The sequence below is a fragment of the Lactuca sativa genome, chromosome 8 (genome assembly GCF_002870075.4).
Source record: "Lactuca sativa cultivar Salinas chromosome 8, Lsat_Salinas_v11, whole genome shotgun sequence".
In the NCBI taxonomy this organism is placed as follows: Eukaryota; Viridiplantae; Streptophyta; class Magnoliopsida; order Asterales; family Asteraceae; genus Lactuca; species Lactuca sativa.
Genome location: NC_056630.2, coordinates 9,994,490 through 10,008,695, shown reverse-complemented (window position 1 = coordinate 10,008,695; position 14,206 = coordinate 9,994,490). Strand labels below are relative to the sequence as shown.

Sequence of the window (14,206 nt, the reverse complement as noted above, 5' to 3'; positions counted from 1 at the left end):
GTCCATATCTCGAGTTTTGAATCATAGGAGGCTCCAAAAGAGACATAACAAGCATAAAAGAGGGTTTAATGGAGGAATACACAAGGTAATAACTTTATTACCTGATTGAGAAACAGATGGAAGCTAACTCTTGGATCTCTTTTCTCTTTTATGGACCTTCTTTCCTTCCTTCTCTTCCAAAGCTCCCAAACTAGCACAAACACACTCAAGCTCAACAATGGGGGCTAGGGTTTACAGAGGAAATGCTCTAAGGGTGCTGGAGTCTGGGGTGGGAGGCTATAATGAAGTTTAAATAAGGTACAAACCCTGGGATTTAGGGTTTCATCCAGACAGCCAGACTCGCCGAGTCCCAACATATGGACTAGCCGAGTAGCCAACTTAAATCGAGTGATCATCCTGCTTCTACTTGACAAGTAGGGCTACTGATTCGTCAAGTACCCCTTAAGAAATGAAGATACTTTAATTAAATTTACATACCAGAAATGGGGCGGTACAGTGTGGTCGGAGTGTGCGGCCATACCCCTTCATGATCATGATAAAGTGGTCGACTTTAAGGTGAATCAAGGCTCAAATCATGAAGTCTTTCAAATATAGCAAGCTAAAAGGATGGAATACTTACATATTTGAAGCCTTAGAAGTGTTTGTGGTTGATTCAAGTAGAGAGAGAGAGAGAGAGAGGTGTCTACGGTTGAGGAGAGGGGAAATGAAGTGAAAATGAGCCTCATCCAGGTGCGGAACACAAGCACTATAGTTAGGGGGCCGAAATAAAACTTCAAAACAAAACCATATAGACAAAAAAATTGGTTCAAAATTATGACATATCAAAATTTGAAACAAGAAAACTAATAATAAATATTGTTACATCCCACTTCAAAGTGGAACTCGTCGATCTTTTGCATTTTTGAAATCTTGCAATTGTTTCTAGATTAATCGTTTCGGCAAGTTCCCTTTCAAAGTACAAAATCAATGAGTCGTTCAAAAACTCATCTTCCATCTTATTACGTAACCTTGTTTTAATAAGGTTCATTGCTGAAAATGATCTTTCTGTTGTAGTAGTGGAAACCGGAAGAGTAAGTATGAGACTAGCTACTCGATAAATAAGATTAAAATTAGCCACTCTTCCGGTCTTTATCAACCATTGACACAACTCTGAAATAGATGTCAATAGTTTATAATTTACGTGTTTAACAACATCAATCTCATAGTGTTGAAGTTGCAACTTCAAAAGTAATTTCTCTTGTTCACTAAAATCTCCAGGATAAAACTTTCCCACTAACCGGCATACATCACCACTTCGAAAAGGCTCATTAACACTTTTAGGATTTAAAGTTGCAGAAAGTTGAAGCAACTCCATTGAGCTATCATTAAACCGGTGATTCAATTCCATTAATTGACAATTAATGGCTTCGTAAAAGATATCCACTCGGTAATGATGTTCAAGTGTATGATCGCTATGCTCCTTACGAGCTCGAGCCCCTCTGCTAAAGTAGGCAGAAGATAAATTAGGGATATCAATCTCACGATCCTGACAAAATGACTTAATAAGAGAGAGCAAACCATCCCATCTTTCATCTTACATTTTTTGCAAAAGTTCTTTGGTAGATGCAACTAGCTTTAATGCATTGCAAACATCTTGAGATTGTCTTTGTAAAGCTTGACAAAGTAAATCAGTTATCTCCATTATTTCCTTCACAAGATGCAAAACAAAAACAAACTCAAATGTAGTAATAATCTCATATGCTGAATCTGCATCCCATGTGATCGAACCATTGCCCTCCTCAATAATTTTAAGTAAAACCTCGCAAGTAGGACTAAACATCTTGATTAAACTCGAAACTGATTTGAGGTGAGAACTCCATCTGGTATCTCCGACTCGTTGTAATGTACCAATCTGATTGATACCTCTACCTATCTCTAACTCATCAATAGAAATCATATATGCAATTTGCTCGGCTTGTGCATCTCTTAGTTGATCTGTACACTTGGAGGAAGCACTGACAACATTAATAACAAAAGATAACTTAGTAAAAAAAAACTTTTGAACTGCAACAACTCCTTGTGAAGCAGCCACTAATGCTAACTGTAATCAATGAGCGAAACAATGAATATAATAGGCATATGGACTATCTTTTGAAATCAATGCTTGCAAACCCTTGAACCGACCTCGCATATTGCTTGCACCATCATAACCTTGGCCACGAATTGATCTAAAATCAAGATTGTTATGTGACAATACATAATAGATCCCATTCTTAAGACTTTGTGATGTAGTGTCTGGTATATGAACTAGTCCAAAATGCCGCTCCACAATAACACGATCTTTATTTACATATCTCAAAACAATTGACATTTGTTCTTTGTTAGACTCATCACGTGCTTCATCAACAAGTAAACAAAATTTTCCACCATCAATCTCCTTACAAATCATCTGTTTCACCCTAGTTGAGATAAGGTTTAGAATCTCTTTTTGAATTGAAGGTGATGTATATAATGCATATTTAGGAGCAGTCCGAAACAGTTCTTTCATCTCGTTGTTATAAAAGCCAATCGCCTTTAACATTTCACGAAAATTTCCTTTGTTGATGGAATCTGAGCTTTCATCATGACCTCTAAATGGAACTACTTGAAAGGCACACCAACGAACTGAAAAAATAGTAGCCATCAATCTAAGTCTATTATTCTTAAGATCTTCCTCTGTAAACTTCTCAAACACATTTCGTATATCTTGTGCGTCATTTAACAAATCATCATATGCTTTTTGTGCAATTTTGTGAAAAGATGTACACTCAATCCCCATATGATTAAAAAAGACACATTTTTTCCCACCCACTTTCTTCCAATTCTGAAAACCATCTATAGTAAATGCCCGTTGGCCATATTGTCACATTCCAGAAGGCTTGTTAAATAGAAAACATGGGAAACAAAATGTAGTATCTCGACTCTTTGAGTATTCAAGCCAAGGAAATAACTTAAACCAAGAAACTTGAAAGCTGCGTTTATGGGTTTTTGGTCCAGATTTTGGATATACTGGAAGTTTCGGTTGAAAGGGACCAAGATTTATATATGCTCGGCGGATGCTATCTCGTTGATTAATTGGATAATCATAAATTTGCATACGTAAACCGGGATCTCGTTCGATTGTATTAAGATCAATTTCATTCGCTTCAAGTTGAGCTTTTTTGGACGAGTTCTCCACAACAGGAATACTAGATGTTGGGTTACTAGATGTTGGGTTTACCGCAACATGAATACTAGACGTTGGGGTATTTTCATATAAATCAATCTCCGAAGGTTTTTCAAAATCTTGAGTCGAATTGACACGTTTTCTTTTAAATAACCCGTCAATAGTTGATTGTTTTTTCATCTTGATATAAACTACATAAAATATTAACTAATAATTAATAAATAACATAACAAAATACTAAAATAAAATAATAACTAACAAATATATTATATCAGACAATTATGTTTTTATAAAAATATAAGTTACTGATTTATTTTATTATATTAAAACCTAAATAAACAATATAATTTTACACTCGTATACAGGCATAGTTGTCATACTCTTCCTATTTTACATATTGTATTTGCATACTAAATGTCTAAATTACCACAAGTTTAAAAAACAATAAATAATATTTAATATAAGTTTGTGAAGAGTCTATTTCTTTACAGGAATCGAGTGGATAGGCAGATAGCAATATTAAAGTAATTCTCAGTGATTGTCAGTCTATAACCAAAGCTACACTCCTCCTTTAACATCCTTTAACATATAGAAAGAGAAACAATAAAAAAAAAAGAGAAACGGAAATGGAAATTAATACCTGAAAACTCTTGTGGAGAGCGAAGAGCCGAAGAAGATAACAAATTATTTGAGAGGGACGGCAAACGACGGAGAAGCAGTGGTCCGGCGAGCGGCCACAAAGACCGGTGGGAGAGATGCAGGTGGGCGATAGACGGCAACGTTTTTCCGGTGAGATTTGGAATTTTTCCGGCGTCGATATTTCTAGGTCTCCATTGTTTTCTTAACAACCCAAATCTTTGAGTTAAAAGAATTTTATGTTTGATTTGATTTTTTATTTTGTTTTATAGAGAGTTTCTTAACTTAATTAATTTCCTAATGTAATACGGTTTGTTTTGATTTTACCGTTGATTCTTCTTATTTGGTGAGTGATTTTCGGATGAGTTAAGTTTATCACTTGATAACAAAGTTTTGTAATTTACATCACATATACAGGTGAACTCAAAACGGAGGGGCCACTTGGCAAATATACTGATATTGGATTTTTTTTATAAAAAAAAACTATATATATAAAGTATTATGAGCCTTAAAACCGGGGAGGCCATGGCCCCCTGGCCCCTCTTAGCATCCGCCCTTGGCCTCATCTATATATAGATAATGGGTGTGCGGCCATACACTTATGTGTGCGGCCACACACTCATTTGTGTGGCCACATACTCCCCTAGAGGGAGTGTTTGGCCTTTTTGCAACCCTAGATCTTAGGCCAACCCATCCCTAAGTCAAACTTTGGTTGTACGAGGCTTTAGATCATCCAAACAGACTCAAACAATGCTAAAAGATAGCTGAAACGAGTTTAACATTGATAGTATTGAATAGGTCAACAAGGTAAATGTTCCGGGGTGTCACATATGGTGGGTGTGATTGAAAACGATACCAACCACGACGAAACCCAGATACCGACGGTAGCGGTGTCGATGATGGATTTCAAAATCTATTAGAGGAAGCCTAACTAAAATTATATCCTGGATGTTCGTTTTCGTCCTTTTACTTTTTAGCAAAGCTGATGCATATCAAGGTGATCAACAAATGGACTGATAGTTCATTTGATTAGCTTCTGGAGTTGTTGCAAACTGCATTTCCTCAAGGAAACAAGGTCCCCCCCAGTCACATTACGAAGCAAAAAAGACACTTAAAAAGATCGGCTTGGGTTTATGAAAATACAAAGGGCAAGAAGGTGGTTCATATGGTGTTATGATACTTTCTCGTGACCCCCAGACTACAACGTTTGTACTGTTCTAGACACACAACTAAAGATATGATTTGGCACAGTACCGGATGATCCAAAGATGGTACGGTGCTTCATCCCGTTGATGGTACTTCATGGAAAAAATTTGATATGAAGTATCCTAACTTCTCGAGGGAACCCCGAAACGTAAGCTTAGGGCTTGTTGCTGATGGTTTTAATCTATTTGGTAACATGTGTAATCCTCATAGCACGTGGCCTATCATACTCACCACTTACAATATTCCACCATGGCTATGCATGAAAGAGTCCTCCTTCATGTTGGCCTTGTTGATTCCTAGCCCCGAAGCACCCGGGAAGGACTTGGATGTGTTCCTTAGGCTGTTAGTGGATGAGTTGAAGCAGTTATGGATTTTTAGTGTACGTAGTAAAGACGCAACGACATATACATTCTTCAATATGAAAGCGATGTTATGGACAATAAACGACTTTCCAACTCGTAGTAGTTTTTCCGGTTGGAGCAGAAAAGGGTACCAAGCTTGTCCGACTTGCAACGAAGACACTCCGTCATACCGAGTATCAAATAAAGTTGTATATATTGGTCATCATCGGTTCTTAGATGCTGATCATCCATGGAGAAAAAGTTTGGTCTATAATGGTGAACATGAGACAAGAGGCTCTCCAAGACAATTTAGTGAGGAAGAAATACAAGCGCAACACACTCGTCTATTGTTTCGTCCACTAGATAACGTAGCTGTTCAACGAGCTGGTATTAAGAGAAATCGTGAGGAGTTCGAGTGGAATTGGTCTAAAAAAAGCATATTCTTTGAACTTGAGTATTGGTCTTCTCTTGAGCTGAAGCACAACTTTGATCTTATGTATATTGAAAAAAAAATGTGGGTGAGAGTCTTTTGGGTACTTCTCTGATGAATGATAAGTCTAAAGACACATCAAATGCTCAGGCGGACTTGACAAAACTAAACATTCGGAAAATTCAATGGTTGAAAAAAAGTGGCAACAAGTTCCTTAAACCTCACCCACCTTACTCGTTCACGAAACCTGACCGAATTCATTTTTGTAAATTTATAAGAGATGTGAAACTGTCGGATAGGTTTGGATCTAACATCAGTAAGAAAGTGAATGAAACCAATACTAACATTACTGGGCTGAAATCTCATGATTTTCACATTCTTATGCAATGTTTGATACCCATTGGAGTTAAAGGGTTTTTGGGAAAAGGTGTTTATACACCAATAGTAGAGCTTTGTATGTTTTTTAAGCAACTTTGCTCAAGAACACTATCGGTGAAGGATATGAAAGAAGCGAAAGCATCCATTATTAAAATATTGTGCAAATTAGAAGTGATCTATCCTCCTGTGTTTTTTGACATTATGGTTCATTTAGTTTTGCATTTACCTGATGAAGCTATTTGCAGAGGCCCAGTATGTATGAGATGGATGTATCCTTTCGAAAGGTATATGAAAAAACTAAAAAACTATGTCAGAAACAAGGCGAGACCAGAAGGTTCTATAGCTGAGGGTTATGTCGCTGAAGAGGCATTATCATTTTATTCGATGTATCATGAAGATGTCGATACTCGTTTCAATCGCATCGAAAGAAACGAAGATGTTGTCATACAAGAAAATGAAACGAAGATGTTGTCGACCGGCTAGCGCAAAGAAAATGAAAAATCTCAGTCTAGAGGAAAGAAAACGTCTACATTGGTTTGTGTTTGATAGTTCTGAGGAAGTCAGAAAGTATATTGCGTAAGTGTTCTTATCTTTTAATCCATTATCTATTTTTAATTTCTCCTTTTTTACTAAATGTATATATTTTTTTCATCAATGTAGTGAATTCAAATCATTACATACTGAAAGTGATGAAAAAACCGAATTCCCTAAATGGTTCCTTCATAAGGTCTATGATATGCAAAAACAAAAATCTTCAGAGTTTAACAAGGAGTTATTGGCTCTTTCAATCGGTGCACATGTGAATGCCTTAACTTACAACACTTGCATAATGAATGGTGTTAGGTTTATGGTACTTATGCGTGACGCCCAACGATCAACACAAAACTCGGGGGTTCTAACTGAGGGAGAGAATAAGGAGAAATATTATGGTTAGCTAGAAGAGATTATCGAGTTGCATTATCCTCATAAATATTCCACCGTACTTTTTCATTGCAAGTGGTTCAATACTGCAGGAGTTAAATCTGATAATAATTTCACCAGTATCGACCCACAATGTGAATTGAGCAGCGAAGATCAACTCATATTTGCTACGCAGTCCAAGCAAGTATTTTACATCCAAGAACCTTCTCGAAATGACGAAAATGACAACCAACGGTGGGTTGTTGAAAATGTTAATCATAGAAGAATTTGAGATCTACTGATGAACGATGTCGACCATGATCCCATTGAAAATGTCGACAATGATTCAACGGATGTCATTCTTAGTAATGTTTCTTCTAATTTCACTCTCTCATTCGACTTTAGCCAGTACTTTCAAAATTCTCAATCGGTTGAAGATGATATTAAAGTTGACCCACCAACAAGTATCATCAGTAATGTGTCTGATTGCGAGACTGATTATGATGAGGAAGATTCTAATTATGATAGTGATGTGTCAGCAGACACTGAAGTGTCTGGGGGCGAGAATGATTAAAAAAATCTTTACATTTGACTAGTAAAATAAGGTTTGTATTTGTTGTAATCATATCATATTATATGTATATATATTCATATTATGTTATAATTTCTCAGGATGTCCTTTTTTTGGATTGCATTGCTCCACCTCATGGCTGTTGTGATGGGCCATGGAGGTGACGAGCCACCACATCCGTTCGGTAAAGGTTTTGGTGATCACCAGAACGATGGTAATTAAGATTTATTCTAATTCGTTGTATTTCATATTGTATCTATATAAAAAATTATTTTGACTAATATTTTTTATGCAGCGGCGCCTCCGAAATAAAGAGGCATGACAATAAATAAAAAAATGCACAAACTATTTGCAGTTAACGGCAACCGGCCTCTTAAGATAGTATTAGACATAAATACTAACATGCCGATTGGATAGGTATACGAATGTTTCATTCGGGAGGTTAGCTATATGTGGCGCGACATCGGTTTTGATAAAGACATATGGATAGACGTTTCAGAAGCCGAAATGGTTGGAATGTTGCTGTATCTTTCGGTAAATTAGTTATATATTTAATATTTAATATTTTTTTAATTTTTATTTATTTTTAATTTCTCTATTTTTTGTAGAGATGGTTTGATTTTGACGCGATTACAAATCATCCCATGGCTCCAACTTATTGGGCGTCACTGAACAATCGGATATGTACGCGGTATAGAGGCCACAAAAATATTGCAAAAAACCGTTTGACTGATTTTGCAGGAGATGTGGACGTAACAAGGGCTCGAGCCCCTATGGGTATGGATCAGCAGCATTGGAATGCCACTATTAACCATTTCTTAACAGAAAAACATCAAAAACGATCCGCTGCAAACCAAGAATGTCGGAAGAAGCAAGTAGTGAAGAATCGTGGAGGGACGTGCAACTACGGTAGTGTTTGTTTCAAGAAAGTAAGTTATAATAATGCTTATACAGTTATAACATCTTTTTTAATGTTTATTCAAATATAACATATTTTTTAATGTTAAACAGAATTTGAATAGACTTGAAGTATTTCATCGTGCGCATGTGAATAAAAAAGGGGAATTTGTTGATCCTTTGGTTGGAGAGCAATATGTAAGTTATTATTACTTAAAAATGAAGTAGATTGTTGGTTTTTTTTGTGTGTTAGTATTAACGTATATTAACAATCTTTGTGAAATACAGAATGCCCTAGTTGCTGAGGTTGCTCTACAGACTCATCACATAGCCGACTCTGGTGGTGATCCAGACACCATTTATTGGATCGCAATATTTGAGAAGGTGTTGGGTACACGAAGGGGGCATGTGAGAGGCATTGAGCCTAAAGCTTCTTCAGCTGCGGGTACAAGTGCTTCATCCCAATAGCAGTCACAGTCACAAGCACCGCAACCAACACAGGTACTTGTTAAATTCGTAAAGAATTTGGTAGTTTTGTTATATTGTTAAGAACTTGATGTATTTGTAGTAATTTTTGGTAGCTCGGTAGTTTGTTAAATTGTTAAACACTTAATTTATTTGGTCATTTAATAATTTATTGAATTGTTAACGACTTAATTCATTTGGTGCTTTGATGGTTTGATAATTTGTTGAATTGTTAATGACTTAATGTGTTTGTGATTTAATTGTAGGATGTTGATGTGAATGTTTTTCTTCAAAACCTGACATTTCTGACGGCCATTGGAGACATTATCCTCTCCTTTAAAAACCAAGTCAACAACAACGAATAAAAGAATGATCGGGAAGACGAAGACGAAGACACATAAGATCTCTTGTTTTATGTTATGGATGATGTTATTTTGGATTTATTAGATAGTTTATGGATTATATATTAGATGTTTATTTGGGATTTATTAGATATGTAATATGGTATGTTTGATGTTTTATACTACAGTATCTATTTATTTATGTATTTTTATCAAATCTGCATTTTATAATATATATAAACTAATATCACAAAAAATATGTTTTTTCTCAAAAAAAAAACATTAGCACCGACACCTTTAGGGACGATGTAGACTAATTGCGATGACACGTGACTCCGGTAAGCTTTGCCGGAAAAACGTCGGCCGATGGCCAGAATATCAATAGAGACAACGTCAATAGTGACGGCACATGAATATTAGAGACAACAATTATTAGTGACGATGGTATTTGCAACGACAAACGACCATTAGCTACGAGGTAATTGCGACGGCGCTTTAGAGACGACATGTCGTCTAAAGGTATTAGCAACGACATGGGACATCAATTGCGACGACATTTGTCGCTGCTAAAGGCTACATTTTTTGTTGTGTTTAAGGGGTGAAATATACACTAACAATATAAAAAAACTATTATGTAGGAATACGTTAACGAATAATCCGCTTATGAATTAGAGCTAGAATGCAACTTTCATTTTTGGTGAAAAATGGTACATCGCCATCTTTTCCAATAAATTTGCAAATATGATGGTCTCTGGATTGTTATTGAACCAACTCTTATGACTAGAGTTGTTGTCAAATTCTTCAACTATTATTTTGGATATTTTGATTGATTTGGACTAAAATAGAATTCTCATTTTGGATTTAATTTGATTTTGGTTATTAAAATGAGAATTGAATAGCTCAATAAACAGGAAAAAAAACTCAAAAATATTAATTAATTATTTTAAATAAATTATTAATTAAAAGATTTTTTTAATTATATAAATTTTATTTATTGATTTAAATAAATATGTGAAATTATATCATTTTATAATTTGTATTAATTTTATTTCAATTTTTATTCTAATATTATTAATTTAATATAATTAGAATGGAAATTTTAAAATTTGAAATGGAGGTTGACAAGTGACATTCATTAATTATGAGACATAATAAGATGTCACATGACAAAAGGAGAATAAAATATGCATTAATTAGGAGATCTAATAGGATGACACGTGTCAAAAAGAGAATAAAATTATTCTTTTATTAGAATATGGATGTTATTTATTTTTAATATACATCTTTAATTATGTATTTATTTGTTTATTAAAGTTCTTTTTAAATTAAATAGAAGACATGAACCAAATAAAAAGCCTATATTAATATATCAAGTTGATTAGATGGTAAGAGCCAAATAGTTAGTCTTGACAACTCAAGCTTCATAACGTTGAAGTTTTATAATTGTTTGCAATGTCTGACATTCTTTAACACTTAATTGTAAAAAACGTTACAAACAAATTAGATTTGTTTGATTTGGATTGGATTGGATTGAATTTTAATTTTCTTACTTAGAAAATTAAATTCAATTTGCATTCACTAAACTGGGCTGAATTGAACATATTTTCAAACAAACACCCCAAATTTTGAAGATATTATAATTAAGCTACAATATTGTTGGCATTATTAGGTCTCTCACATATATGAACAGACATGATCAATAGATTCTTGTTTCAGGTACTTTGTATCTGGTACTTTTGTTTTATAATATGCTTAAATTGAGTTACTAGTCATTCCTATTTTGTTTTGTCAACAATACACCATACTAAAATTATGCCCAATCCTTTTGGGCTTCCAATTTTCATTTTGTTAAGTTTAATTAAAAGTAGCCTCCAGGTGAACAGAGATTGGCACTAATGATGGATGGGAAACATTAAGAACATTCTCTAGCTATATAGAAAACCAAAAACTCATGTCCAGAATGATCAATAAGTTTCTTTTAATGTTAAGCATAAGCGGAAAGTTTGAATCCATTAATTATTCGTACGTACACTGATCTTCAAGCCTCATGGGATGTCTTCTTTTTTCATTTTTAGACTTAGAATACAAGAATTCTCATTCTCCTGCAACATGGATTAATATTGTAAAGAGGTAAGTGGGAAAAGGGGGAAAAAGCAACCTTTATTCTTGATTTGCTATGTATTCTTGAGTAACCAATAAGCTTTAGACATGAATAGCTTCCTAATATAGAAACAAGTGTTTGATCAAAGAACTTTGAATAGGATCTTTTTACAAGTACTTATAGAAAATTTTCCATTTCTGGTAAACCTTTATGCTGCTGAATCTCTTCTATCTTTTTAAGTCCTCCATATTTGTGTCTTTCTATCTCTCTTTCTCTATAAAAAGGCTGTTAAGCATCGAATACAACTCATACAGTTTCAATTAGCTAGTGCTTACAGAACTAACCCCCCCCCCCCCAGAAACATTCTCTCTCTCTCTCTCTCTCTCTCTCTCTCTCTCTCTCTCTCTCTCTCTCTCTCTCTCTCTCATGTCAAGAATGATTGAACCACTTGTAGTAGGAAGAGTGATAGGAGAGGTGGTGGACACATTCACACCAAGTGTGAAGATGAGTGTAACCTACAATCTTAATAAGACAGTCTCTAATGGCCATGAGCTCATGCCTAATCTCATTACTTCTAATCCTCGTGTGAATATCGGTGGTGAAGACATGCGATCTGCTTATACTCTTGTAACTTTAGATCACCTCTCTCTTTATACATACATACATACATGTTTATATAAACAAACTGTGTTGACTTTGTGTTATCTTGACTTGAAGATCATGACCGATCCAGATGTTCCAGGCCCAAGTGATCCTTACCTAAGAGAACATCTTCACTGGTAAAATTATTTTGTTTTCTGTGTTCGCAATTGTCTTATATGATTATTATACTATTATTTATGTACCATATAATGTTACTGATGTATAAATAAATTCTGGGCCGAATTCTATGTTTCAGGATAGTCACGGACATTCCTGGTACCACTGATGCTTCCTTCGGTACGAACAGCTCTATCACATACACGGATATGATTATTCTTTGATTAATTTATTCCAAATATATATTAATCGAAATGTTTACACTATATACACTACAGGAAGGGAGATTGTGAGCTATGAGACACCAAAGCCAGTGATAGGGATTCACCGATTTGTGTTCTTACTGTTCAAGCAGAAAGCAAGGAAGTCGGTGACCCCACCAGCTTCTAGAGACCATTTCAACACTCGTACCTTCTGTCAAGAACATGGGTTAGGGTTACCAGTTGCTGCCGTGTATTTCAATGCTCAAAGAGAAAATGCGGCTCGTAGAAGATAATTACACATACAATAATACATATATATATATATATATATATATATATATATATATATATATATATATATATATATATATATATATATATATATATATATATATATATATATATATATATATATATATATATATATGTGTAATGCATTTGAGGTATCTTATACCTCAAATGATATTTATCGTATAAGATGTCTCAAATATTACGATACATATATATATGTGTACGTAACTTCAACAATAAAGAGTGAAAGGAAGGGTAATTAGAGTTTGAATAAACCAATAAAACCTTGAATTAATTATGTCTTTAATTTCTTAGGTTTCTCATTTGAAGTATTTGTAATTTTGCATGTATTAGGTATTCAGTAATGCAATATTGTCATGTTCACTTTCAAATGGTAGTTGACTAGTTGCATCTTAATTTTTTAGACAACATACAAACGCGTGTTGGATTCCATTACACGTTTTAAAATCGACAAGTTAATTTGATGCATAAGAGCCGTCGGTCTTTCTTGCATTGCATCTATGAATTGAATTCATATTTAGGGGATTAAAAAGGCAAACTTGAAGCACCTTGTATATTATGGATGTGAACCACGGGATCGAATAATCTTTTTCGTAATTAAAATGCAAAACTGATATTTTCATTCTTAATCATTGTAAAACAAACAAGTTCTGAAGCATCCTTTTTGATGCAATTTGCATGTGACAGGTGTTAATTTGAAAAGATGGCACCTAGCATGAGTATAATCAAAAAATAGAACAAAAGAACAGTCTTTTCACAAAAAATGAAAAGAACTCACAATTTATATTCTAACGCATAACAATTACAAGTATATTTGATGCATCAAACATGTCTTTTTCTTTCCTGTTGCAAGTGACGTGTGTCACTGAAATGATTAAAAAGGGCAAATCTTGAAGAAACCCGTATATGATTGTCAATCAAAATTAAGAACAATCTTTTCACAAAATATAAAAAGTACCCACAATTTTTATTCCAAAGTATATTAACTAACAAGCCCTATGCATCATACCTGTCTTTTTCTATCCTATTGCATGTGACAAGTGTGTTTAAAAGATAAAAAGACGAGAATCTTAAAGTAACAGGCATGCATAAGTGTGAATCATAAGGACAGCCTTTTCACTTTTCACCAATCATAAACACCCCATAATTTACCCTCCAAGTATAACAAACCAAGAAGTGTTTGCAAAGCTCATCTTTTCCTCTTGGAGCATCTATGAGAACTGCATTTGAAAGATTCAAAGACGTAAAGCTTGAAAGGATGAATGTGAATCAAGATAACAATCGATCTTTCTACAAAACATAAATTAAGAAACACCCGTAGTTAATCTTTAAACTTTAGCTATAATAAAGACAAAAGGTCTTGATACTTGGCCTCTTTTTGGTTTGAGCTATAATTAATGCATGTGAGAAGTGTGTTCGAAAGTAAGAAACATAAGAGATGGAAAATGCATGTGTTGGATGGGCAGAATGTTTGGCACATTT

At 34.4% G+C, this 14,206-nt stretch overlaps 3 protein-coding genes across 5 annotated transcripts; 2 read left to right on the top strand and 1 right to left on the bottom strand.

Moving 5' to 3' along the window:
• Positions 1 to 811: 811 nt before the first annotated feature.
• On the bottom strand, positions 812 to 2,797 carry LOC111908467 (uncharacterized). The gene is made up of 4 exons (XM_023904296.1): positions 2,330 to 2,797; positions 2,037 to 2,080; positions 1,578 to 1,994; positions 812 to 1,478 (listed from the first exon to the last, which is right to left on the bottom strand). The coding sequence occupies exons 1-4, from the start codon at positions 2,795 to 2,797 to the stop codon at positions 812 to 814; spliced, it is 1,596 nt and encodes a 531-aa protein (XP_023760064.1).
• Positions 2,798 to 3,739: 942 nt separating this feature from the next.
• On the top strand, positions 3,740 to 9,566 carry LOC111908380 (uncharacterized). 3 transcript variants are annotated; one of them, XM_042897745.2, is made up of 8 exons: positions 3,740 to 6,751; positions 6,836 to 7,680; positions 7,748 to 7,860; positions 8,064 to 8,180; positions 8,255 to 8,575; positions 8,658 to 8,741; positions 8,832 to 9,044; positions 9,275 to 9,566. In XM_042897745.2, exons 3-7 carry the CDS (start codon positions 7,801 to 7,803, stop codon positions 9,009 to 9,011), a joined length of 762 nt encoding a protein of 253 aa, XP_042753679.1. In that variant the 5' UTR covers positions 3,740 to 6,751; positions 6,836 to 7,680; positions 7,748 to 7,800; the 3' UTR covers positions 9,012 to 9,044; positions 9,275 to 9,566. The 3 variants fall into 3 exon arrangements, with proteins under 3 accessions (XP_042753679.1, XP_042753680.1, XP_042753682.1); XM_042897746.2 differs by lacking the exon at positions 6,836 to 7,680 and having other exon boundaries at positions 3,740 to 3,973; XM_042897748.1 differs by lacking the exons at positions 3,740 to 6,751; positions 6,836 to 7,680 and having other exon boundaries at positions 7,942 to 8,180.
• Positions 9,567 to 11,818: 2,252 nt separating this feature from the next.
• Positions 11,819 to 12,710, top strand: LOC111908555 (CEN-like protein 1). The gene is made up of 4 exons (XM_023904377.3): positions 11,819 to 12,077; positions 12,168 to 12,229; positions 12,349 to 12,389; positions 12,488 to 12,710. The coding sequence occupies exons 1-4, from the start codon at positions 11,877 to 11,879 to the stop codon at positions 12,703 to 12,705; spliced, it is 522 nt and encodes a 173-aa protein (XP_023760145.1). The 5' UTR covers positions 11,819 to 11,876; the 3' UTR covers positions 12,706 to 12,710.
• The last annotated feature ends 1,496 nt before the right edge of the window (positions 12,711 to 14,206 follow it).